This window comes from Gallinula chloropus, assembly GCF_964237585.1.
Source record: "Gallinula chloropus genome assembly, chromosome: 16".
NCBI lineage: Eukaryota > Metazoa > Chordata > Aves > Gruiformes > Rallidae > Gallinula > Gallinula chloropus.
In genome coordinates, this window is record NC_140101.1 from 16,357,848 (window position 1) to 16,385,083 (window position 27,236).

At 48.5% G+C, this 27,236-nt stretch overlaps 1 protein-coding gene across 3 annotated transcripts in view; it reads left to right on the forward strand.

Annotated features, from left to right (window-relative positions):
- Positions 1 to 11,044: 11,044 nt before the first annotated feature.
- Positions 11,045 to 27,236, forward strand: part of RBM39 (RNA binding motif protein 39) — a 31,982-nt gene continuing 15,790 nt past the window's right edge. Inside the window, exons 1-6 of one of the 3 annotated variants that reach the window (XM_084271569.1) lie at positions 11,045 to 11,339; positions 14,607 to 14,669; positions 16,564 to 16,613; positions 19,483 to 19,677; positions 26,203 to 26,268; positions 26,375 to 26,428. In XM_084271569.1, coding sequence (XP_084127695.1) covers positions 14,619 to 14,669; positions 16,564 to 16,613; positions 19,483 to 19,677; positions 26,203 to 26,268; positions 26,375 to 26,428 — 416 coding nt within the window. In that variant the 5' untranslated portion in view covers positions 11,045 to 11,339; positions 14,607 to 14,618. Of the gene's footprint in view, positions 11,340 to 14,606; positions 14,670 to 14,891; positions 14,965 to 16,563; positions 16,618 to 19,482; positions 19,678 to 26,202; positions 26,269 to 26,374; positions 26,429 to 27,236 lie in introns of those variants that run through there. The other 2 variants (XM_084271567.1, XM_084271568.1) reach the window with 2 other exon arrangements.

Sequence of the window (27,236 nt, forward strand, 5' to 3'; positions counted from 1 at the left end):
ACATCTGCACAAGGAGGTTCTCCTCCAGAGATACAAGTAGGTCACTTGCTGGTAAATACATGGGAGGTCAAGCCCTCCAGTCATGATGCCTGCCATCAATACACCAAGGATGGCAGCAGGAGGTATGAAGGAAGTCTCTCAACAGTCTTTGAGAGCATGGCAAAGATATCAGTGTCTCTGAGAACTATAAACTCTGGCTTTTTTGCTCATAACGAAATGACACTGCCTACAAGAAGAAACAACCTTCATGAATTGTGAGGCTGTGGACACCAGGTCACTGTAAGAGCAATTGAGATGTATGATCAATGTTTCCAGGGCAAAGTATCCCTGTGCTGCCTGTTCTTTGCTGGAGGACGTTTCCTACGACCGTTGCTGAAGAACTGCGGAAGGAGCCAGCTCCCATGCTTGAACGTTTCTTCAGATGTTGCTTCCAGGTGGAAGAAGCTGTACCTGGAGATGTACCCACCCCCTTTTTGTGACACTACTCAGCTGGTGTATGTTCATACTTTTGCACACAACCTTGTCAGGAAGTGGCAGATGGAGGACCTGCCTGGGGAGCCTTCCTCAGCTGTGGGTGTGGAAGAACTGGTGATGCTGAAGGTGGGGAAATCTCAGCATTGCACTGCTGTTGGCCTACCTGCTTGTGCCGGGCTGGGGAGATGGGGCAATGCCCCAGCAGATGTGCTACAGCTGTGAGTGCTGCCAGCACGCTGCCCTGGAGGCTTGGGCCAACAGGCACTGCCCTTGCTCTGCTTTGGCTAACAAACTGGACTGCACAGCCCACAGCCAGCCTAGCGCCAACCCCACGGTAATTCCAGATCGAGCAAGTTGGGAGTAACAGCTCCAGTCAGGTGTGAACACACCCTATCTTGAGGGGAGACTGGTGATACTGGGAGTAGGTACCTCAAATGCTTGGCAAGGTTTGGGTGTCTGGGCTTACAGCCAGCATTGACCCAACGCTGCTACAACCTTGAATCAGCCTTCAGGGCACCAGTGACAGTGAGAGGACTGAGTTTCTGTTCTGGCTTTCCAAGGCATCAGCTGGGAGATGCTTCCCCAGGGGATCCCAGCTCCACCTGGAGCTGCATTTAAACTCGGGTCTTCAGCCCCTGCCCCAGCTGAGCTCCAACGGAGCTTGTGCCAGGCCCAAAGCTTGTGCCTGAAGCTTCTGCTGACCCTGACCCAACCAGCTTTACCTGGGACCTGCCTTGTCACCATGGACCTATCAGAAGTCACTTGAGTGTGGCAGACCCTGGTCACCATCACTGAAGCTGCTCTGCTCCGTGTGCATGGTGGGTATGGCACTGATGTGCCACCACCTTGTCTCCTGCATCACCTGTTGCCCCAGCACCACAAGCCCCCATGGCCAGGAGGGAGCAGGAGCAGCTCCCTGCACTCTTGTACTGGAGAAGCCAGTAACACCAGAAAATGTTCTGTACTGTGAAAGATGAGTAGTAAATAGGTCAAACTGCTACCAAACTACTACTGGGTGCCTACATGGGCAAGATTTCTTGCTGTGGCAGCTCTTTGTTGCAGCTGGAAACATGATAAAGTGCTAGTTTGACTGGGGTTATAGTTGTCCCTCATGGGGTGGTAGGATCTCCATCCTTGGAGACCTTCAAGGTTTGGCTCTGCAAAGCCATGGTTGAGCTGATCTAGTGTTGGTCTCACTTTGAGCAAGAGTTTGGCCCAACACCCTTGAAACTGTTGCTTCCAATCAGCACATCTGTAATTCTGTGTCGGGGGCTTGAGTTTTGATCTGGGCAGGTAGATGTGGTGAATCCTCCATGATTTCAGAGCACAGACATCTTGTATCAAATGTCCCAGGAACCTTATTGGAGGGGACTGGGCTGACTGGGATGCAGGAGTTGCTGGCTGAGGCTCCCTGCATTGTGTACAACCTCACTGACAAATGGTCTTGCAGTGTATAAGGCAAAAAAACCTCCATCCCTGTTCTTAATGAACCCTGACCGTGTTTTAAAGCTGACTGATGGTGTGGAATAGCCCAGCACTGTCTTTGGGAAAGAGCTAGCTGGAGGTATTTGGCCATTTGTGAAAATACAGGGGTTTAAGCAGCAATCAGAAGTGGTTTTTATAGTAGGCATGATGTACATCTATATAACAATCCAGATGTTCTGCAGTGGGGCTTTTTAAAAATCACCCTATCCCAATTTTTTTCCATCTTCCTGTCTTTAGCCCCTTGCAAAGGGGGGCTGTGCTGTCACATCACCAATTGGCAATGGCAGGAGCTGGCTGCAACCCAACTGGAGCAGCATGGGATGCGGAAACAGATGGAGCAGCAAATGCTCTTTGTTTCCTTTCCTGCTTTCTAAACCAGATTGTGACTGAAAACATACAGCAGAGGCTTCTGCCATCTTCCCTGCTATCGTGGCTTTCTGGCTGCTGACAGAGCTTTGGGATGAGCTCTTGCAGGGATCACTACTCCCTACAGCAAAGGAGAGCCCTGCCTTTTTGGAGGGGAGCTGCAAAGAGGGGAAGGGCATCGGATGCAACAAGCCCTCAGAGGGGAAAGAATGGTGCAATGGGTGAGATGGCTGAACTGAGCTGAGGGCTGCCCATGCATCAAGTCCTGCTCCTCTGAGTCTTGGTTCCTTGCTCACCTGAGCCTGGGTGACCCATGTCAGCTTGTGATGCTGACACAAACAAGAAGCGAGTGGTGTTTTGCCGGGTTACTAATCCAAACTGGGCCCATGGATGATCTGGTAAGCACTGGGATGAAGGTGAGGAGCAGATCCACACACCAGAACAGGTAGGAGGAGAGAAGAACAGTGAGGAAGGTGGAGGTGGTAATGTCCCTTGTGAACCAGGAGATTGACTCTGCTGTCCTGGATAGTCCTTGTCCCAGAGTTAGGCAGACATGGGAGGGGAAATCTATGTTCCCAGGTCACTTTGTGTGAGCTCAGTGCTGGGGCTGCTAGCAACAAAGGTCAGGAAAACGTCCACAGCAGAGGTTTCCCCTCAAAATTCCTGTGGGACAAAACCACAGCAAAATAAGGTCCCTGTTACTACATCAGTTCCATGTTCCCAGGTGATTTTTACTCTGTCATAGCCTCTCACAACACTTTGTGTCTGGTAAGAGTTCTGCTGCTTTCAGTCCATGTCCTGTAAGGATTTGCTGCCTGCCCCAAAGACAGGAGCTCAGCGCAGGGCCGCGCTCTCCTCCACAGCAGACACCATGGCAACCATGGCCCCCAGCGGGTCAGCTAGGCCAGTCCCACCACCAGCTGCCCCGAGCCGGGGGCAGCTGCCCAGAGCAGAGGGTGGCCAAGACTGGTGACACAAGACTGAGCTGGCACCGCCACGGGCACGCACCTGGCAGCGGGGTGGGTGGGGACACAGCTGTGTCATCTCACCACATCTGTTTCCTCTCCCATGGGGCTGCCTGGCCTGGCTGGCTCTGCCATGGCAGCTCAGCTGTCTGTGCCAGGCAGCGGGATGGTGCTGTGGGTACTTGCCAAGAAAGGAGTTTATTTCTCGGCCACAGACAGAACCTGTAATTCCTCAAGCTAATTCTTCAGCCTGGTGGCTTTTTCTTACCAGCCTTGACAAATGAACACCCATTCCTGTGAGAAACCTGGGAGGAAAGTCCTACCGTCAGGATTCCAGAGTGGCAGACAGACAGTGATTGGTGAAGGCATCAGCACCATTTCTCACCCCACCCAGGCTCTTCTAGGGCTATTTTTTCTGGCCTTGTCTCCTGGGTGATCATTCAGACATCTCTCTGAGACCCTGTCAGGGTGTTTTGCATTACAATCGTACTAAGTTCTCCCAGCTTCATCTCATTATTCCTTGATATTTCTTGGTGACTATCACAAGATCTGCTCCATTTTGCTGTTTGCAGGTATGCCCAATTGAGCTATCTGCAGATTGTTATTTCTCACCATTTCTTTTCAGTGAAATAATACAGATTGGATTTTTTCAAACTGACCCTGAACCCCATTTGCCCTCAGATAGTGTCAAGTTCTGCCTGCACACCGCCTGCTCACTAATACATACTGAGAACAAAACGTCCTGTAATGACCTCCAGAAGTGGTTTTATTCCTCTTTATCTCTTATCCTTTCTCACATGGCCAAGGGTTTGGGGGCCAGCCGTGCTCCAGCAGCAAGTTCTTTGCTCTACCAGAGAGAAGTTAAGTTTTTGAACCGGTGGTTGCCAGCATTGCAAAGCCAGATGTCCCTGCTTGCATTTGCTGACTGGTCAGGATCAGACCAGCGATGGTCAGCAGGGTCAGACACAGACCAATGACAGCTGTGCAGGTCCACAGTGAGGAGGTAAAGCTGAGGCCCAGCCAGGCAGTCATCTGAAGGTCAGGGTCAGAGACACCCAGGCCAGGGCTGGATACAGGCACACCTCCAGTACTCCTCCAGCATGGGCAGTGAGGGCCTGGGGCTGGTCTGAACTGGGGGTCGTGGGCAGCGCTGGAGTGCAGGCTGTTATAAGGACTTGTTAGCACCCTTGGGGCCCTGACCACAGCTTCACTGGCAGGTGTGAGAACAGCAAGAGCACGGTCAGTCTGAAGGAAGGCAAAAGTCTGCCTCCCCCTGTGCCCTCATCTCCAGCAGTGGTCAGTAAAGGGAGAGCCTCCCCCTTCCCTCAGTCACAGTCCCGAGTGTTGCAGTTTTGTGAGGCTGTGCTGCTGAGACAGGTTTTTTAACCAGCAGTTACAGTTTTCTGCCAGCCTAAACTATAAACAACGAGCAATTCAAGGCCAAAGTCACTGCTGAGAGATGGTCGAGCGCCTCTGAGAATCACACAGAGGAGAAAACAACCCGGAAGCAGCTGCATTTTGCCACCGGAGAAGGAGCAAGAAGATGTAACGAGCTGCGCAGACACCAAGGCCGGGACAGGGCCGGGGAGGAGGCGGCCCAGGTGCCGGAGAGAAAGATGCCCCTGCAGCCCCTGGAGAAACCCATGGAAAAGGCCCAGACCCCACCTGCAGCCCGTGGAGGGGCTCCAGGCTGGAGCAGGTGGAGACATAGAGAAGATGCTGTGACCCTACGCTGGGACAACCCCCTGCCAGCACTTGCAGCCATGAGGAGAAGCAGAGACACAGAGATGAGCCAGAGAGAGATTTGCACCGGAACAGGTTTGCTGGGAGAGGCTGGTGACCCCACAGAGGACTGGGACTGAGAGACATTGTGATAAAGAGATAAAGCCCTGTGGGAAAGGATTCAAGTTGGAGAAGTTTTTGGAGGACTATCTCCTGTGGGTGAGACCCCACGGTGCAGCAGGGGGAGGGTGTGGAATGAATGCCCCTCACCCCCCATCTGAGGGGGAAACCAACTTGCAAGGGACTGAGTGAAGCCCCCATCTTCCAGTCCCTGTCCCCCTGTGCTGCGAGCAGGGGGAAGAAGGGAGCAAGATCATGGCTAAAGGGAAGTCTGCTGAGAACGGAGGGGTGGGGGGAAGGTGCTACTGAGAACCCCATTTTCCCCAGTCCCTGCCCCCCTGTACTGCGTGCAGGGGAGGAGAAGGGAGCATAATCCTGACTGAAGTCTGCTAAGAAGGGAGTGGTGGGGGGAAAGTGTTTTAAGATCTGGTTGCGTTTGTTTTAAGATCTGGTCACGCTCCCAACTCCAGTTTTCACTGTTCTTTGTAGTGTAGTGTAATAAATTAGGTAGTTTTCCTTCTTCACTCTATGTTGAGTCTGTTTTGCCCATGCTGTGGACGACAGAATGATCTCTCCCTGTCCTTATTTTGACTCCTGAGACTCTTAATATATATTTTCTCCCCTGTCCAGTTGGACAGAAGAGGAGTAATTGACTTTGGTGGGCATCTGGCCTCCAGGGCTGAACCACCACACCTAGGCAAGCAGAGGCAGAGGGGTGCAGCGGGCACTGCTGCTCCTTCTGCTGACACCTCCCCAGAGCTGCATAACGAGCATCATCCAGCAGTGGGACTAGAGGAGAAGCTGAGGACAGGCAGACTGATGCCTGGGAGAAGCTCAACTCTCACCACCAGTGGTGCCAAGTCCTTGGGGAGCAAATGTCGCTGAGACAGACTACGATTATCTGCCAAAAAAGCAGGGACCTCTGACTGGCAGCCAGCCCTTCCCCATGTTCTTAGCACAGACCACAGCAGCTTCACACAGGCTGCAGCTCAGACCCACTCAAGGAAATGAGGTCTGCTCACATCTACCTTGTGCAGTTACCATCAGGTCCCTTTGACACCTTGGAACATTCAGGACCTTCCCTGTTGGCATATGGACATAGTCTGCACCAGCTTCACTTTTTGAAGGGTGTTTTGTTCTTAATTTAATATTTCAAGAGCTTTACTTGCTGCATTTGATAGCCATACAGGCCTGTTTTTAGGGTTTTTTTTTTTCTCCTGGTCATATAAACTGTTCTGGGCCATTTTTCCAATCAATCTCCATTCTTCTTACAAGCATGTTACCCTGTTGGCTTATCCATTCTTAATAAGCTCTTTTGGGAGGGGTTTCTTTGTTGCTGCTGTTCTTTTGATAGTACTAGACTGAATGTATTACACTCCCTCTTACATGTGGCTGTCGGGGTAGCAGGGTTCTGCATGAAGACCCCGTCTCAGCACTTAACCCAGGCATTTCTTTATGTTCTCCAGCCAGCTGCTCCAAACACCAAGCCCCTGTGGCATCTAAAATGGAGCAGCTATGGCACAGGCTGATGTGACATTTCCTCACCGGGCGTGGGGGTCGCTGGAGACTCTTCGTTACCACGGTGCTGTCACCCGCCTCAGCAGCCTCTCTGCTCTCCCCCACACACCCCCGGCACCAGCACGGCCTCGGAAGCCTCTTCACTTCCCCAGTGCTAATCCTGCCCTTTGCCTGTTTGGGTGTGAACTGCAGAACTGTCAGGCCGAGCGCCTGGTTATGGGAATCGTTTGGGCACACTGATGCCCAGGGTGCTTTGCCGAGGGGCCCCCAGCCTGTCCCCGCCCCCCCCCCAGGCACCCGCGGCGGCTCTGCCCGTGCGGCCGCAGCAGCCGCCTCGCACGGGCTCTCATCAGGATGCTCTCAGCGCAGCTCAGTGGCCCAAGCGCTTCCACCGCAGTGTTGTGGTTCCCGGCTCTTGCCCTGAGGCGCGTTTGTGGCCGTCGCCGTTCTGGGACCTTTCCCGCCCAGGGGCTTCGGTCCCGCGGGCCGTTCCCTCCCCCCTCCCTCTCCCCGCCCAGCTGGGTGTCAGCGCTGCGGGGCAGGGTGAACCCCACACCTGAAGCGGCTCTGCCCGTCAGCCTCCGTCCCCTCGCGCGGAGGGGTGGCCGGGTGACGTCTCGGCCGGCCGTGTGACGTCTGGGGCGGCCGTGTGACGCCTGGGGCGGCCGTGGCCGCGGCTCCGCCCCGGCCGGGCCGGGCAGCGCGGCGGCGGCGCGGGCAGGACGCGGCGCGGCAGGCAGCGCTACCATGCGGTCCCACATGGTCTAGCGGTTAGGATTCCTGGTTTTCACCCAGGCGGCCCGGGTTCGACTCCCGGTGTGGGAAAGCGCCGAGCTTTTTTAATCTCGTTTCATTCGCTTTTGGTTACTTTTGCCGGCTCACACTCACCCTCCGCGGTGCGGGGCAATGCGGACGACTCCCAGCCCAGCCCCTCCGCGTCTCACATGAAGTGGATGCCCCGGTGCTTGTAGCAGAGCTGGGGATGCTGAATGGGGACCAGCCGGGGCTGCCCCGCAGCCAGCCAGGAGCACCGGTGTCTGTGTTACTGAGGGGTTCCCTCCGCCTTCTCCAGCCCCACAGATGACCCCAGTCAAGGCTGTGGCAACTGTGCCGGCCTCACGGAGCTGAATGGCCGTGGCTGATCGGGCAGAGCAGCTGCACCGCACAGCGGGGCCAGGGCTGGGGCTGACACCAAGCTGGGCGGCCGCCTGCCAGCACAGGGCCTCTGCTGGACACCCCTGCCCCGTCTGCCAGCACCCAGCCCCTCATCCAGCTGGCTCCTCCTTCCTCACATACAGCCTGGGGAACCGGCCAAGGGCCTGTTAGCAGGGGAGAAAAACCAGGCACCCAGCGTCCTCCAGAGCCTGGCTGCACAGGGAAACAGTGGGAGAGGAAACCCTCAGGGAAATCCATTAACAGGAGCCGAAGCATGCAGGCCAGTCCCAGTCCTGTGAGGAGGCAGCGTGGAGATAATGAGCCCAGCCTTGGGGGTGGCTGCCTGGGAGCCGCAGAGGATGCAGCTCATTTTCTCTGCAGCAGCAGCTGGTGCAGTGCTGCATTTGGGTTTGGGGTGAGGGTGATGTTGGTGACATGCTGATGTGTGCCCACGAGAAAGTGGCAGGCCCAAGAGGCTGGGAGCAGCCATGGCCAGGAGGGCTGCCCCTGGCTGCCCAAAGGATCGTGTACCCTGTGACATCACACTCCAGATAGAACTGGTGGGTGGGCTGCGAGGTGTGGCAGCTGGGGGGGCTCTTGCACAGCATCAACTTTGGGCAATAAGAAACTGTGCTGCACATCACTTGCTCAGTCGTTATTATCTTCTTTTTGTTTTTCCTATGAAACCGTTTTTCACAGAATCACAGAGTCACAGGGGTTGGAAGGGACCTCCAGAGCTCATCGGGTCCAACCCCCTGCCAAAGCAGGGTCCCTGGGACAGGGCACACAGGTCAGTGTCCAGACAGGGCTGGAATCTCTCCAGAGATGGAGACTCCACACCCCCTGGGCAGACTGTCCCAGGGCTCCCTCACCCTCACTGGGGAAAAGTTCTTCCTCATGTTGATGTGGAACTTCCTGTGCTCCAACTTGCAGCCATTGCCCCTTGTCCTGTCCCCACAGACACTGAAAAGGGGCTGGACAATTCCCCCTGCATCCCCTGCCTCAGATATTTATAAACATTAATTAGGTCCCCCCTTAGTCTTCTTGTCTCCAGGCTGAACAGCCCCAGGTCACTCAGCCTTTCCTCACAGGGGAGATGCTCCAGGCCCTTCATCATCTCTGTAGCCCATCTTTGGACTCTCTCCAGGAGATTCCTGGCTGTTTTATCCCAGGGAGCCCAGAACTGGACACAACACTCCAGGTGGGGCCTGACCAGGGCAGAGTAGAGGGGGAGGATCCCCTCCTGTGACCTGCTGGCCACACTCCTCCTGATGCCCCCCAGGATCCCATTGTCTCTCTCAGCCCCCAGGGCACACTGCTGGCTCATGGCCACCCTGTCACCCACCAGCACCCCCAGGTTTTTCCCTGGGACTTTTCCCACTTTCACTCTTGTGATTCTCTCCCCCATCCCACCCTGGGGGAGCAAATGGGGCTGAGCCACGACAGAGGGGCATGGCAGCAGGGTGAGGGGGACAGAGGTGGCACGGTGCTATGGGAACAACCACAATAACCCTCATCATGGTGGTGAGAAAATCAACCAACCTGTACAGGAATGATCAGGCTGGAACACACTGGGGCATGCTTTAAAAAAAACAAAATCAGCTCATTTTTCCTAAATGTCCCAAATTCAAATGAGTTGACCAGTTTAGCTCAGAAAGACTTGAAAAGTCTGCAATAGCATCAGGATCTTTTCAAGCTATTAAAGTTTCAGGAACTTTGACAGAAATGATGCTAAATGATTTTTGGAATTTCACAAGAACAGGTTTTTATTTTGAAATAATTCAATGGGCTTGAGTTTTCTATCTTAATTAGCTGACTTTTTCTACATGCAATAGCAAAATCATAATTTCAGGAGGCAAAGTTGGTTTAGAATGTCTTTTTACATTGTTTCAGACAACAAAGGAATCACCTGAACCCACAGCCATTACTGCTTATCTTGTGCTGACTTGGCAGGAAACCTGCTCAATGTTATCTGCACTGCACTAATCAACTGGCCCAAACTTGCTGCAAATTATTAAATTTAAATATAAGTGAGTGATTTCGTAGGCTCCCAGGGGAAAAAAAAGCACTGTTAATGAGCCAACAGCAACTGTGTTTGTTTCACAGACCACTACTCACTTTCTGAGTTAAATCACTCAGCAGGAGCCTGGGCATGACTTCCACCCACAGTGTGTTTGTCACGCCAGTTCTGTCAGTGTGACCTGTCAGAAAGGCCCCCACAACACGATCCACATTTGGTGCCACCACCCAGGTTGGAAAAAAGCTTTGAGATCGAGTCCAACTGTCCCTGTCCTGTGCTGACCCAGATCCCTGAGCACCTCAACTCCCCTCTGTTAAACACACCCAGGGGGGTGACTCAGCCCCCTCCCTGGGCAGCCTGTGCCACAGTCCCACAGCTCTGCCAGGGAAGAACTTTTCCCTCCCATCTGCTCTGACCCTGCCCTGGGGCAGCTTGAGCCCATTGCCCCTGGTCCCATCTCCTGTCCCCTGGCTGAAGAGACCATTGCCCACCTCTCTGCACCCTCCTGGCAGGGCAGTGGAGGTGGGGAGAAGGTCTCCCCTCAACCTCCTCTTCTCCAGGCTGAACACCCCCAGCTCCCTCAGCTGCTCCTCAGAGGATTTGCCCTCCAGCCCCTTCCCCAGCCTGGTTGCCCTTCTCTGGACTCGCTCCAGGACCTCGATGTCCTTCTTATGGTGAGAGGCCCAGAACTGGACCCAGCACTGGAGGTGCAGCCTCACCAGTGCCCAGTACAGGGGCACAATCCCCTCCCTGGGCCTGACACAAGCCAGAACCCAGCCGGGGGAGAGGAGCGCGTTATGTCTGCTGAGGGGCGAGAGCCCACAGCAGGGCTGCGGCCCCGGGAGCGCCCGCAGGGCGCCGGCACTCGGCTGCTCCCGAGCCGAGAGGGCCCAGGCGCCCCAAGGCCCGCGGATCCGCCCTGACAGGCCCGCGGGCCGCGGGTGGCCTCGGGCGCTGCCGGGCGGCGCTCGGGCCCCCGCGGGCTCCATTCCCGCCGCCGGCCCCGCCCTTCCCGCCGCGCCGCAGGCAGGCGCGCGAGCTCTCGCGAGAGCGCGAACCACCTGGCAGCCCCGCCCGCCCAGCCGAGCCTCGCGAGGGTTTGAGCCGCCGTTTCCGGGCGCGGTGTCTCGCGAGAGGAGGTGGGTGCTGGTGCGGGGGGGGGGGGGGGGTTCTTGTCCGGAACGGAGTCTCGCGAGAACCCCTGCGCGGGGCGCTGGGCGCCCCCGTGCCGTGCGCGAGCCTGCCAGCAGCGAGACGCGGCGGGCGCCATTTCGGGGAGCAGCCGCCGGCGCCAGAGCCGGGGCCCAGTCCGGGTTCGGACAGTCTCCCGCTGCGGTCGCGCCGCCCCTCGCCGCCTGCCGAGCCGGGGCAGGCCGAGCGGAGCTGCCCGTTTGAGGTTTAGCCGCCTGCAGAGGGCTCCGGAGACCTCGGGCCCATCCCCCACCGTCAGCGCAGTCAGCGCCGCCGCCGGATCTCGGGCGCCCGAACGAGGACAGCAGCCGCCCGCGGCGCAGGTAACCGCCGGGCTGGCGGGCCCCGCGCTGGGCCACTCGCGGCCCGCCCCGCGGAGCGCCGTGGCCGGAGCCTGTTGGCCGCCGGAGAGGCCCTCGCCCCTCCCGCCGCCATGGCCGCCTCGTACGGGCGGCCCGGGCCCTCCCTTCGGCGGCAGCCGCTGACTTCCCAGCCGGTGTCCGCCCTGCGCTTTGTGTGGCCCGAGCGCCCGGCGGGCCGCCCTCGCCTCAAGGCCGCGGCTCGGGTGTGCGGGGTTTGGTTGTTCCTATGGCCACGTAACGGGCGGATCCGGCTGCCCCCGCCGCGGCGCTGTCCCTCCCCGAGTCCCCCCACGATGGCGCTGTGTGGAGTGACCGGCCATGACCGGCGTCGGGTTTTGGGCCTTTCCGTCGCTAAAAGCGGCCTGAGTCGCCGGGACCCGAACGGAGCGGCAGGGAGCGGCTCCGGGGCTGTTTACGTTGGGAGATGGGGCGGGGACTGGTGGGGAGGCGGGGAGCGCCGGGCCGCCGCGGGCGGGTGGCTCTCGGGGTTCGGCGGCAGAAGGCGTCAGGGGAGAGGTGTGGTGCTCGGGGCAGGTCTGGAGCCCCGCGGAACGGGGCGGGCTGGTTCTGGTGCCGCGGAGCTGGTGGGAGCTGAGCAGCGGTGCTGTGCTGCTTGGAGCCGAGGCCCCCCACCCCAGCCCCGGCCCAGAAGGGTCTGCGTGCTCCCTAAACTTCCCTGGTGCTTTGCCACGAGGTTCCTTGCAAAGCAAGACTGGAATTGTCATTTCTCAAGAGTTTTCAAAGCAAACAGGTTTGCGGAGGTGATCTTTTTAAACACCTTTTATGGAATGCAGCACGGCAAAAAGAGATTGAATCTGCCCTCAGAAGACGGCCTAGGTCACTAGCACTAAATTTCATCTACCCCAAAGTTTCAAATGTACTTCATTTATTAGGTTGGGGGCTTTTTATATGCATGCTTTTAGTATGTGGTGGGCTTTTTATTTTGCTTTTTTCTCCAGAGATGTCTGGCATGAGGTGGTTTTATTAGCAGGCCAAAACGATTTTATAAAAATTACTTTGACCTTGTTCAGTATTTAATGAAAGGTACATGAAAGTAATGGATTTTCTGTACGTTTGAAATTAATAAGAGCCCTTAGAATTTTTTTAAAGATGTGTTATTATTTGTAGCATTATAGTATGCATTCCATGAGTTACAAAGTCGAGTGGTCTGTGTTATGTGAGCAGAAGGTATTCTGATAAAAACATGGTATTATGCCAGTGAGAGCCTTTCCTGCAGAGTACAAAGGGCACGATTGCGATGGGTGAGACCAAAGGTTTGTGTCACTCAGGATCTTGGCTGTGATGGTGGCCAGTAAATGCTCGAGAACGAACAGAAACACAGGGCAGTCCTCTCTGTGTGCCCCTAGTCATTAGCTAGTTGTGGTTCAGGGTCACAAGGCATGTCTTTGTTTAATGAAAAGCTTTTTATGTAAACTTGTGGTGCTTTTTTGTTTTGGGGTTTTTTTTGAATACTCTGTGTAGGATTTTTTGCTGTGTTGTGGTGTTTGGTTTTTTGTTTCCCCATCTCTGGTGATCTGTGACAGTGAATTCCATGGCTTAATGCTGTGTGAATAAGGACCTTTGTTGTGAACCCACTGGATGATAGTTCACTCTCTTCATGTTTGGGTGACTGCAGTAATAGTCATTCCCTGCCCGCTTTCCATGCCACATGGAATTCTGCAGTCCCTATTATGACACTGCCCCACCCTCTTTTTGGCCACCCTTTTTCTGGATGAAGAATCTCCCACCCCCAGGTGTAGCTGGATATACCTGCTAGCTGAATTACCTGTAGGGTTGTGGGTGGGGGTTCTCACTGACGGGAATTTTCTAGTAAAGAGCTACATGTGGCCTTGTACTTTTTCACCCTCCTTAACCATAGTGATGTATTTGTTTAAACCAAGCGTTGATAGTGGTGGTGGATTGTCATGAGTGCATGTAGATAGGTTACTTGAAAAGCTGACTCTAGTAGAAATAAAATCGAGCTATTGCACATCAGCTGAGGATGGTTGTGTTTGTAAGTGATAGTGGCATAGCCCAGGAGCTGGTAACTTCTAAATGAGGTTAGCATGGCTTGGTGAGTAATTGAGTAGGAACTACAGTGTTCTTATGTTGCTAAAGGATTATGTGTTATTCTTGATTGTGTTAATGGCTCATGGTCAGATGTGGGTGGCTTGATTCTTACTTGTGGTGTGGCTCTGGTGTAATAGTCTCAGTTATGTGTGAGTGGCTTAAAGGATCTTGAAATGTTGGAGCAGCTTCATTATGCTGGCTGGGTCTCTGACAGCTCAGCAATGGCTGCATCCAAGGTGGAAGAGCTAACCTGCACGTTCAAAACTCCATTTTATGGCATGCATGCAGGAAAATCTTCACTCTTGGGCTGTCTGACTTCAATCCAGACACCTGTCTGGGTTTGAGTTTCATAAAGAAAAAAGGAGTGAAACTGTTTCATTAAGAGATTTGAGGAGGCTGAATCTCTATACTTTAGTGCAGCCTTGAGAGGTTCTTGATAGCGTACCTGGAAGGAAAGAGAAACGGAAAGTCAAACAGATTCAGAGTGTAATACACACAAAATTACCTTAGGGGGTTGAAGTTGAAAAATAAGAGGACTAACTTTAAAAGTTTGTGGTGACTAGTGTTACATGACATGGTAGAACATTTTTGTCTGAAACCAGAAGTTCAGGTGTATACTTCAGGAGCTTTAAGTGCTTGAATCAACACTGCATCTTCTGTGGCTGCCATTATGCAAGAGGCTGTGTTTCTTTAAGAGCCACAGTGTTCACTTTAAGCCTTGAGATGAATGAGTGTGATGGCAGTGAACACTAGGGACCTGTGCCCAGGCTCTCCTGAATGTTCTGTCGTTCTTCTATGTCTCTCTTGGGTCCTTTGGTCAAGCTGCAGGACTTCTCTCCAGATAGCCACCAGACCTCTGTTTCTGTATCTACAGTGAGCTGTGCTCTTCCCTTTGAAAGAAATAGGTGGAATACCTCTGGGGTTTCCCCTGGCTCATTGTGTTCATTAGCATTTTGTTGCCCACAGCTATAATTGCTTTGTGTCATGTTGTTTATCATATGGTTGGACACTGCTTCATTCAGCTCTCATTGGAAATGTCTTCTGAGACAGTGTGCTGTGAATCTGAGGCAACACAGCGACGGCCTCATAAGCAAAGGGCTTTGCAATGTAAAGCACAGAGGTGTTCTCTGTCTCAGGTGGGTTTTGCTTTTCTTTCAGGTGTCCTGAAAAATGGCTGATGATATTGATATTGAAGCAATGCTTGAAGCTCCGTACAAGAAGGTGAGAAAAACATGCCAGTGAAGTCCTGTTTACTTGAATTTAGCATTATTCATGAAACTACTGCTGAACTGTAAACTAACATCCCTGGAGCCCTCGTGATTTATCTTATTGGAGATGCATTACATGTAACTTACAAGTAAATATATACTGTTAATGTAATTATATTGTGCAGTAGTTTCACTTCAGCGTGATGAATAAATGCCCATCTATCTCTCTTTGTAGACTTGCCTAACGATATCTCACCTCTACTCCCATGAATTCACCTTTGATTCCAGTGTGAACTGTCAATCATAAGGTAGTAATTGAGTGACGTATCGCTGTACCGTGGTCCCCTAGGTTAAAAAAAAAAAAAACACACCAAAAAAACCAAAAAAGCCAAACAAAAAACCCCACCCAAAACCATCCAAACAAAAAAGCAAAAATAACATTAATAAAAATCTATGTATTTTAAAGAAAACCCCAAAACCAAACAGAAAAAATCCCCAACAAACCAAAAACCTCTCCTAAAATTGCCAGGGCCAGTTTGGTATAGCAACAAGGTGAATACAGTGGTTTGGGATAACAGCAGGGTTCCAAGAATAACCTTTTCACCAGTCCCATGGCAAGTAAATATTTGAACAGTCTGCTCAGTGCAAGAAGAGTGAGACTGGCTTTTATTGCGGAAGACTGGTGACGGTTAATCTTTTAACAGGGCAGATGGAAATCAATTGCTGAGTGAACGAATTTATGGGAATTCTTGGATCCCTGAATAGAATGTTCTTAGCAAGTAAAAGACAGTATCACAGTCTGCGGTGTCATTCTAAAATAAGCTCTTGTATTCTTCTGTCCTAGTTGTTTAATGAGGAAATGTCAATTTTGATGCGAAAATTTTTATCAATTAGTGTAGTGATGTCTCTTGCCTAAACCAGCAGCAAATGAATACTGTCTTTTTTTGTTTTTCACCAAATGGTGGTGAAGTGTTAACATGCATGCTTTAGCACTTGTTTCACAAGAAATGTGTATGAAGTCGCTTAGGTATTGTACTTCTGATGTAATCGATGTGATTAAACTGTAAAGCAAGTATATAAATTATACAGCAGCTACTGTTAGTCTATTCTGCAGTGTTTATTACAACCGTCATGAATTTTGGATGAGCATTTGTATGTTTTAAGTGGTATATACTTAGTTTATGTAATATTTAGCAGTTACGTTAAAATCTTGAAGAGAAATGTGTAAATTGTTATGTTAAAAATTCTTGTGTCCTGGTTTAACATGGATATTTTCCATGTAAACAGGTATGGAAATAGGGAATGTTTAGGCTGGACTGGTGGATTATTGCTGACTTTCTTGGGAGTCGACGTTACTAAAGCAGTGTGAATCCCTGTTTGCTTCAGGGCGAGATGTGTGACAGAGGTGACATCAAGCTCTTACAACCCTGCAACGAAAATGAGCGAAGAGGAATGGCATCGGTCACAGGAAATCCATAGTGGCTGGCTGCTAGCACAGCCACGGGGGCTTAGGCAGAGATGTAGCCTTGGTACTGATCAAAGGGGCACACAAACACAAACCTGAAACTTCCTCTTACATTTTATAGAAATAACAATTAACCACTTGAGTGCTGAATTCTACAGGATAACTTGCTCTCTAAACCATGTAAGGAAGTATCTACAATTTAATACACGCTTTTAAATGATGTAAGTCTTGTATTTTGTAATTGTATGACTTAAATTTAAGCAGCAAAGTGGTTAAACATGCCTACCTAAATTTTCTAAAACTTTCCACGTTAAACTGTAAACAAGTAATTTAGTATTAAAATTTTTGTTTTGTATTTTCTTATTCCTATTCCCATTACCCTTTGACCACTTGAAATGTTTCCGCTTCGTCCTCACGATGTTCTTCTATCAACCCTGCTTAGGATGAGAACAAATTGAGCAGTGCCAATGGCCATGAAGAACGCAGCAAGAAGTAAGTGTTTTCAGAGTTCTCTGGATTTGAGGGAAGGCTGATGATTTTTGTAAATTCACAACTGTGTGTCAGGAGTGTTTGGGACATCAAATAGAAAAGTTTGCTGTCTGCAGTTGTTGCAACTGCAATAATTATGAATTTATTTTGTTTACAAATGTGGTTATGCTCTTTGCCACTTGTGTCATCAAAGTCATGGAAAAGCTTAATTTTAGCAACAGATAAAAATACAGACTTGATAGGTTCAGCATATTTAATTTGGTTTTGTTGCTTTAGCTGTGCAATTCATTTTGAATTTAAAAAGTATACTTGGTGTAGAATTTTATGTGATTTGGAACAGTTCAAAGCATTTAAAGATGCCAGTGCTTTCTTGAAAAGCTTTAGAGCATCCATTCCTTCTATTTATGCCCCTGTTTGAAAATTTACAGATTTTTTTTTGTTTGTTTTGTTTTGAATATAAACTTTATAAACCAGAGAACAAGCCCACCTTCCTCAGGAAGTGTAATTCCAGGGCCTGAACATCTGGCTGATGACCCAAACAGTCTGGGCGCAGATCAGAAATTTGAAGAAAAATGCCTTGTGTAATAGTCTTTTCATGACCCCAGATAAATGGAAGGTTCTAAGTCTAAAATAAATTTCTTACCTTATGAGCATTATTTGGATGAGATGAGGGAGAAAGAATGGTTCTGAATTTGAGAGTTGAGTAAACGGTAACCAGTGCATTTTTTGCAATACTCAGCTTGTAGGCATGTATGCTGTTGTTATCTTCTGAAATGATGCAGATGCACTGCTGAAGGGACCCAAAGAACCAGCTCTATAAATACTTGGGAAATAAAAAGTGTAATTCCAATTACACATTATAATCTGAAATTGTTCACAATACTGGGAGTGCTCTTGTAAATGCTGAGACCAATAAAATCCCATCAAATCCAACTGCTGGCATTTTTAAGTTCTGAATTTTTATTGCTTTAAAATATGTAAAAATCAGTACTGCTTTTTCTTCGTTTTGGATGGCAAGTCTCAAAATATAAACTGGGATCTCAAAAAAAACCCCAAACCAAAAAAAAACCAAACCAAAAAACCCCCAACCAACCAACCAAAACCGAGCAGTGGCTTTCAAAATACTAGAAGGTATTTCAGTTCATTTCCTTGATCCCTGTAACCTGGCTGAGACTAAAGCAGTGGCAGTTGCATTACTGTCCTGCATGTGGAAAACAGCAAACTTAAGCTTAGGAAAAAAATGCTGTTTCACAGAAATGCCAGGAAACCAAGGTGTTTCACTGCTGCTGTTCTTGCAGTGTGGAGTTTCACCTCTTTCTGTGTTCCTAATTGCACTCTTGTGTTTGGTGACAAATATTGCTCCTGGGGTATCTCCCCGTTTATGTTGGAGTTAGTGCTTGCTAGCAGGTCAGTTATTCTTGCACTGAGGTAAAGTGTTTTGTCCTGGTATTTTGATTTGATACAGCTCTTGTTCCCCATAATCTTCAAAGAACAACTGACACTGTTTTGTATGTGACTTGTGACAGTGTACTCTGCTGAAGACTAGGGAGTACGTAGGCTCTGAGACGTCTTCCTTATCTAGTCAGTCGTTTGGAGTGTCAGTATCTAGAGGATGTTCTTTATCTGCTTGAGTTGGACGACACTGAAAGGGCATTCAAACTGTCAGGAAAACCAAAATCCACAGCAACCCACGACAGCTAAAAATAACATTACAGTGTGTGCAGCTTTTAATAGTTGTCAAATACTGAATTTCTGTTGTAGAAATGGAAAGGATTCTGAATCTGCAATTGTCCTGAAGTCTGTACTGTATGTCCATTTTAATCCTGGATGGAAGGCAGAACCTGGATCTTGACAGTTGGAGGGCTTTGCATGCAAAGAAGCTACAGCTCACAGTTAGGGAGTGAACAGGTCCTCACCTTCACTGCAGGCTTGCTGCGGTTAGTTACTGGCACTGGCCAGTCTGGCAAGCCACAGGTAGTAGTTATCAAGAGCTGTTGCAATAGTGTTTGGAGGTTTTAACTTCGGGAAATGTTGGTAAATGATGGATCCTAGGAAACTGCGTGCTGAACTCTGGCAAATTGCCAGTGGGAATTGTGGTCAAGGGATGATGCAGATAGTTGTGGTTTTCTGTGTGGTGTTATCAGAGGTTTTTGCAGTTTGCCCCAAACATGTAGCAGCTCCAGACTGGAAAAGCAAGTGACTTAGGAGTGGGAGTAGCAAATAGGAAACAAAACTCACAGGTAGTGTGTTAATCCTGATGGCAGGTGTATCAAGAGCAAACAACCTTTCCTTTCCTTCAGACTTGCCTCTTCCTTTCTGTTCTTATTGTGTTTTGTTTTACTTTGTGGTAAAAATATAATTTATTCTTAGCATCCAGCTGGTGTATTTAAAGTATGCTTAAAAGAGACTTGAAGTGCTGCATTTAGTATGTATTAGTATGTATCTCCATCTCTGGAGATATTTAAGACCCGTCTGGATGCCTATCTGAGTGATATGTCCTAGGGAGCTGCTTTGGCAGGGGGGTTGGACCCGATGATCTCTTGAGGTCCCTTCCAACCCCTACAATTCTATGATTCTATGATTCTATATTAATGCAGGAAATATTTTCTCAGTCCTTTTATTCTTCCTGGAAGCATTCTATTACAGAATTTAAAATAAATTGCTTTAGAGCACTTTATGTTGCTCAAGATAAATTGTCAGAGTTTGCTGTTAGGTTTGACCAGCCATTCAGCAAAAGAAAGATGTCAGTACCAACAGGTAGAGGCTTTTCCTGATCAGTGTCTGTGACCTCAGGTTAGAGGAATGGTGGAATGTGGGGTAAATAACAGTGTGAGGGAAATAATGTGTGTAACCAAAGCAATGTCTTTCTCAGGAGAAAAAAGAGTAAGAGCCGAAGTCGAAGCCATGACAGGAAGAGGAGCAGAAGCAAGGAACGCAAACGGAGCCGGGATCGGGACAGGAAGAAGAGCAGAAGCCGGGAGAGGAAACGGAGCCGAAGCAAAGAACGCAGACGCAGCCGTTCTAGAAGCAGAGATCGCAGATTCAGAGGCCGCTATAGGAGTCCTTAGTAGGTTATTTCTCTAGAGTTGGATGTGTGCTGCTTCAGTGTGTGATGTGGAAGCTTAAAGTTTCACTCTGTGTTTTCTAAATTGGTCAGTAGTCATCTCAGAAGTGGTGAGATTTCAAGGTTAAAGATTATCCTTCAATACATAGTGAAAAAGAGGACAGTAACATAGCTAGTTGTTCCTCCTAGTTTTAATTCTTAATCTAACACAGAAATATGAATAGGCAAGTGAAAGCATGCGTACAGCTGGCTGGAGAACAAAGTTTAGCACAAAATGAAATTAACAAACAAGCTTTCTACATGTCCTGTGTTCACTATATGAACTTGACCATTCAACTGTTAAAAAAGGAGCAGTAGTCTATGACTTTGGTTACAGGCTGTCATAACTTGATGCTTGTATTACTAAAGGCTTTTACTGGGTTGCTGCACTTCAACACTTCCTGCATAAACACTTCCTGTGTTCATGCATCCAAACTGGGAGTGTTTTGGTAATGCCTACTCGTTGCATGTTTGCCCTGCTTTTTCTCTAACTTGTTCAGAGGCTGTGGAAGAATTCTTCAGTTTTTCTTGGATCTTTGGCTTGGTAGAACTTCTGCTATATAGGTAGTTCCTGACAGTTGTAAATCACTTCTCAGGGAAAAAAAACCAAACATTTTTTCATTGGTATGTATTGGATGTTTCTGCTGCTTTGTATTCTTGCCTCCTTCCTTTGCTCCCTATCACGTCTTTTTGCCTTCAAAGCAGCAGAAAAACCGGAACTGGGCTGTACGCTTGGCTTTTTTTGATTACCTGAGGATGGTCTCTGTGTCTGGTTTTTTTCTGAGCCTCATCTCAAATGTTGTCAAATCTCAGAATGCAGGATTGTGTCAGAAGCAGGCATTTGAAAACGGTGGTGTTGTATTTTAATTTGACATGTAACATCATCCACGTTGGAGAAATCTCTCAGGATCCTTGAAAAGACAATGTTGGCCTTCTGATAACTTGCAAGCTTGTACAGTTTTCTGTCCACTAATGTTTTTCTAGGTGGCTGGGTCCCCATCCAGGGAACACATACCTGTCTGTACTTGCGGAATGCAAACAAATTTCCTGAGGTCTCGGGGTCTCATTTCACACTGAGTTGGCTGGATGCTGATGTTTTCCTAATGAAAACACTGCAGCTTCTAGCTCTGCTGAGATGCACCAGCTGATTCCACCAGCCCTGTGTACTCAGGGATCATAGATCAGATCAGCCCTGATTTTACTTTGAAACATCAGGCCTGTCAGAGCCTCTGTAAAGCTGCTCTGGGCTTCGGCTCTGAAGATTGCAGCTCTGCACAGTTGGCATATTTCCTCCAGCTCTTTGGCACCTGCAGGATGGCAGCAGCTCGTTGTGTTGTGCCAGTGGCACCGTTGTGGCTCCAGACTGCCTCATAAACAGAGGAGCCTTGAACGAGATGGTCAGTATGTGGAGCCTGCCAGGCTTCTCACATCCAGTGTATTGCTGTGTGGAGGGGATGCCCTTCAGCTCGTCCCTTGACTGGGAGCTCCTGCATTCTTGCAGCTGCGCTGCAGGGTTTGGATCTGTATTTTTCCTTTTGTCGCTGGATCAGAAGGAGAAATTTGAGTTTCAGTGTTTTGGTCTTTCAAAATAATTTTCTAAAGGAGAGGTAGAAAATGCAGATGTTGCTACAACAACCCACACCTTTTTTAATGCATCAGGATATGCTGTGCCAGGAAGGTAGATGATTGAGAAGGCTCTTTTTCATTGTTTATCTCTTCTGAGCGGTTTCTCTGGTATTGAGAGGCTGAACAAAAAGGCATGTAATCTAGTAACTCCTAAGGATACGATGTTCTGCATATTGGTTTAGTGGTGGTGTGTTCTTTGCTTCACTTGCTGAATTGTTGCTTTCATTTAACCAGCTAGAATTTCAGTGTGTTTTAAAAAAGTTCAGTGGAGAACTGGTATAGGGCAAATCTTTGCATCCCAGGTGCATGGGTACTGACTGACAGCCAGCAGTGGGCTGTCATTAACTTGTAGGTAATGTTGAAGGGATAGACATGCTAATGTGATTCAAAAACTCTGGTTTTGCTCAGAAGGTATGAAAGAGAAGGAGCTCAGAAGATACAGGGGACAACTCTTCCATTTCCTGTTCAGGACTCTCCATTGCAGGGACTCGCCTTTAAAAGCTGTTTTAGCAGATGCTGACTTTCTGGGAGACGTAAGTTCTGGAGATGAAACCTCCTGGATCACCAGACTGCTTTGAACCTACCTAAAACAGTGCTTCCCTGTGAAGAAATGTCTCTGTAGCAGTGCCATGAGCTCAGCGTTTCCAAAGTAGATACCAAAATGTTCTTGCCAGTTAGAGAATTTGAATTTGGGATCTCATCTTGTGGATCTGCTCACACAGTTCTGAGTTGATGTTGCTGCAGGTGGTGGTGTAACTTTGTTACCGTTTTGTTGTTGTTTTTTTTTTTTTTTTAAAACTTTGTTTCTCCTTGGGATCTTACTTGATTTATAAAGGCCCCTTTTTAAGCTGCTGCCTCTGGACTGTTGGGGTGATGTGGAAGTGTCTCTGCAGTAGTGAAGGAAGTGTGCCACAGAGAACCTGAGGACTTTGAATTTGTGATTGTTTTGTTTTAAAACTGGATGACTGTCTCGTATTGCTTACTGCTCACAGGTGGGGGTTTTTAATGGGGGTGTTGCTGCATGTCTTGCCCCTTAAATGCCTTAGTTAAGCAATTACGTCTTGTAGGAGAAAGACGTGACAAAGTATTCTTGCTTAGACATCAGTGACAACTTCCTGCTGCTACTAAACAGAATTTGGGCAAAGCTGCTGGGAATACAGGGTTATTACCCAAGGACTGAAAGTTCATTGTGATTCTTCTGGACTTTGTTAGCCAAAGCCTGCCTTGTCTGAGATGTTATTTGGAGTCTTGGGTGTGACTGAGCAGATGAAAGCTGCTATTTAACTGGCTTCTGGGCTGACCTGTTGGGCCATGTGGCATCACGTAGGTTTACAAAAACACTTGCCTGGTTGTGCTCTGGGTGTATGTGAGACAATGTGTTTGGCTTACAGTGGTAACCCCCATGGCATAAAGATAAAGTGCTTGTGACTCAGTGCTTCCATACATGATAGGAGGAACTGGGTGACGATTGCAAAGAGTTGGCAGGCAGGAGGAAAGAATGAATTCCTTTGACACAGCTTTACAAGCAGGTTTCCTTACCAAAACCCAAAGAAATGCATCCCACTGAATACTGTTTAAGAAGTCTTCAGCAGGTACCGTGGGCAGCATCGTGCTCCAGGTGCTTTCCTGCTTGCTCTGTGCTCTGTTCCAGCGGCCTGGTACCACATGTTTGCTGTGGCTTTTGAAATGTTTCTCTAGTGTGGTCATGTAAATAAGATACTTGACAAGAGTTAAAATAGAAAAGAGATTTTTGGGGGTGTGTTTTTTTGGGTTGGTTTTTTTTTTTTCCCTTTGGAAATATGTTTGAAAACTTCCTGTGTCTTCCCAGGTTCTTTTCATTAGCTTTAGACAAACAATTAAAACGTATGGTTGGTACGATTGGATTCGATCTCAAAGGTCTTTTCCAACCTAGTGATTCTGTGATTTATTTCACTGATTTGTTAAAAACTTAGTCTTGATTATTAGCCATCATTTAGTTGGCAAGCAGGTTAATATTCCAGAGTCACTGTATTGGGTTTGTCTTGCTGCATTTGAATTGAAATGGAGAGCACAAGAGTTCTGCATCAGGAGGTGAGAAGGTGCAAGGTAGTCCCATCTCTGGTAAGAAGCTGGCCTCTGGAATTAACAGCATTTCCAGGTGCAGCTTTTGGCAGTATGTGTCATAGACATTGGAGAACCTGAATGGATGCTCACAGCAGTCATTTGTCTGAACTCAAGTAGAAAATTATCCTAGGCAAATAAAAAAGTCCAGTGTTAGTCACTGGTGATGTCATTTAAAGATATGCCTGGTTTTTATATCTTATTTTCTCTTAATAAGTAGTTTCTAAATGGTCTTGTTCTGTTTTGTTTCCCCCAGTGTTGTACCAGGGCAGTATTTCCCTTGGTTTATTGTGGCTAGCATGGTGTTGGATCTTGGCCCACTACTTCCACCTGTGTCATGACAGGATTAAAAATGGGCATCCTTCTCCTTGTTGTGGATGCTGAGTTTAACTATAAGCATTGCTGCTACGTGGAGTAGCAAGAAGATGTTTATCAGACAAATTGGTTGTCTGAATGGATCTAGTGGCAGACTACTTAATGTCCTCAGGCTCCCATGTCTTTCACGGTGTTTTCACATCAATTTTTAGCCACAGCAGAAAGATCAGTTCTGTGCAGATGGAAAGACAAAGCCCCTATCATTCAGTCTGTGCAACAGTGCCTCTGCCGGTCAGGGGATATGCAGGAAGGACATGAACAGGTGCTGGTCTTTGCCTTGTATCTACAAGGAGATCAAGTTCAGGGAGAACATGATAGGATGAATCTTGCTATTCATGTCAGTCATTTACCCTGGGCCACAATAACTAGCAGGAGCACTGTCCTTAGCATGGAAGCAACAGGCAGATTGCCATTTGTTGTAAGCTTCTGTGAAGCCGGGAGAGGTAAAATTAGATTTAGCCAGGAGATTGGATTGCTTCTGTGGTGACATGATTGAATAAGGTTAACTGCTGGCTTAAATGATTCTGTGTCCACTATTAAAATGTCGTGGTTTAGCCCTGGCTGGAGGCCAGATGCCCACCAAATTCAGTCTGTTACTCCCCTTAGTTGGACAGGGGAGAAATTATATATTAAGATGCTCAGGAGTCAAAATAAGGACAGGGAGAGATCACTCTGTCAATGGCGTGGGCAAAACAGACTCAAAACAAAGTGTAGAGGAGAAAAGCTACTCTACTTTAGTATACTACACTACAACTACAAAGAACAGTGAAGAAACAGGAATTGAGAGCATGACCAGATATTAAAACACTTTCTCCCCACCATTCCCTTCTTCGCAGACTTTAGTCAGAATTATGCTGCCTTCTTCCCCCTGCTCGCCGTACAGTGGGGCAGGGACTGGGAGAAAATGGGGTTCTTGTTTGCTTCTTCATGAGCTGTTATCCTTTTCCAGATCTTAAGACACCTCTAACCTCCCTCCCCCCTCCCTTCTTAGCAGACTTCACTGTAATCATGATTTCACTCCCTTCATCCCTCTGCTTGCAGTACAGGGGGGCAGGGACTGGGAGATGGGGCTGTGGTCAGTCCCTTGCAAGTTGGTTTCCCTCTTGGCGGGTGGGGGGGGCGAAATTTATTCCATACCCTTCCCCTGCTGCACCGTGGGGTCTCACCCACAGGAGATAGTCCTCCAAAAACTTCTCCAACTTGAATCCTTTTCCCAGGGCTTTATCTATTCACAAGCTGCCCTGGCGTGGGTCACTGCTATGGGTGCAGTCATAAATCACAATGTCTCTCAGTCCCAGTCCTCTGTGGGGTCACCAGCCTCTCCCAGCAAACGTGTTCCAGTGCAAATCTCTCTCTCGCTCATCTCTGTGTCTCAGCTTCTCCTCATGGCTGCAAGTGCTGGCAGGGGGTTGTCCCAACGTAGGGTCACAGCATCTTCTCTATGTCTCCACCTGCTCCATCCAGCGTGGAGCCCCTCCACGGGCTGCAGGTGGGGTCTGGGCCTTTTCCATGGGTTTCTCCAGGGGCTGCAGGGGCATCTTTCTCTCCGGCACCTGGGCCGCCTCCTCCTCGCCCTGTCCCGGCCTTGGTGTCTGCGCAGCTCGTTACATCTTCTCGCTCCTTCTCCGGTGGCAAAATGCAGCTGCTTCCAGGTTGTTTTCTCCTCTGTGTGATTCTCAGAGGCGCTCGACCATCTCTCAGCAGCGACTTTGGCCTTGAATTGCTCGTTGTTTATAGTTTAGTCTGGCAGAAAACGGTAACTGCTGGTTAAAAATCCTGTCTCAGCAGCACAGCCTCACAAAACTGCAACATAAAGGAAACTGCATTTACACATTCGTAGCACTTCAGTGGTTAGAGCTGAGACAACATTGGTCAATGTGTCCCTTGCAGGTTTCTGCAGGGAGCTGCTTTGATTTACACTTGCATCTTAAATGTCATGAAACTTTCAGTTTTAAAATACTACACTTGAGTAAATACTCCTGCTAGCACCGCTTTGCTCGAAGCTCAGGCTGAGCTCCTGGCCGTGAAGGTACAGCTTTGCAGTCATCAGTGGCTACAACATATATGTAGACACACACACAAACCCCAGCCATGTAAAGAAGATCACAGCAGTAACTGTAGCTCACAGGAGTTTGTACAAGTGATTGTGCAGGTCTGGCTGACTTATGGTTCAGTTCTTCCTTGGAGTCCTGTGTATTCTGTGATTGTGTGATGCAGATGAAACTGAGGAGGGAGCACATTCTGTGCTTTGTGGTTTGGGATACTGCATGTATGCATGCTGTGGGTGCTGCTGGTGGGAAATGTGTACAGGGTCAGGCGCAAGTGGAGTGTGAGTACAGACAGGAAATCAGGTACTCTGAGTAATGTCTGGTTTTGCTTTTGCCGTAGTTCTGGTCCAAAATTCAACAGTGCCATCAGAGGGAAGATTGGTCTGCCTCACAGCATCAAATTAAGGTTTCTGAGTTTTTTCTTCTTCTTTTATTGCATTGTTAATAGGTTTTGTTTAAAATCAGACTGATATATTTGAAAGCTTTCTTACCTTGTTAATTTTTCTTTATAGCAGGCGACGTTCCAGAAGCAAAAGTCCCTTCAGAAAAGACAAGAGCCCTGTTAGGTACTAATTTTTACACACATTTTAGTTTGTGGGGTTATTTTTCTGATTGAAACTGGAAAGGTAATGTTAAAATAATGTGTGACTACTTGCTCTCCAGCTTACACTGAGAAGTAACGCTGGAATTAATTCAGAAGGTCTGTGAGTGGAAAGCATTAAGAACATGTTGCTTTCTTCCTGTGTTGAAGTATCCCTCCTCTTCAAAAACAGTCTACAGCTGTAAATCATGTCAGTTTGAAAACACCTTGCTTTGCTGCTTCTGTTTCTATACTCTCAGGTTTTCCTGTGGTGATTTTAAATTGGCTAGTTTATCTGGTAAATCATACTTAATAATCTTAAGTACAGAATGGAAAACTACTGTACAAATGCTTCTTGTTCCCATTCAGTATGCATTGATGTTATTTATAGAGAAGCCAGGTACCTTTGAAATCCAGGAGGTGCTTATCCATCTGAAGCTTCTCATTTAAGGCAATTGGATTTAGATAGCTGCTAATTAGATTGGTTAAACTTAACTGCATTAATTTAGAGAATAGTCTTGCTTTTTAAAAATTACTATCAAATTCCTTCTGAGATAATTAAAATTTTTCTTGTATATTTTCAGTGACTTTTCAAAGACTTGTACGAAAACATCTTACATGACTGGGAAACTCAGTCTAGGATCCAGAATGCTAACTCTATCCTGTACTGAAGTGCAAGTCAGATTCGTTTTAATATTTGAAGCTTTAACACCTTAAAAATGGTGCATCCAGTTACAGCTAGTGATTAGTATAGAAATAACATTAATCTAGTGCTTCAGATGTCAAGGACAGAG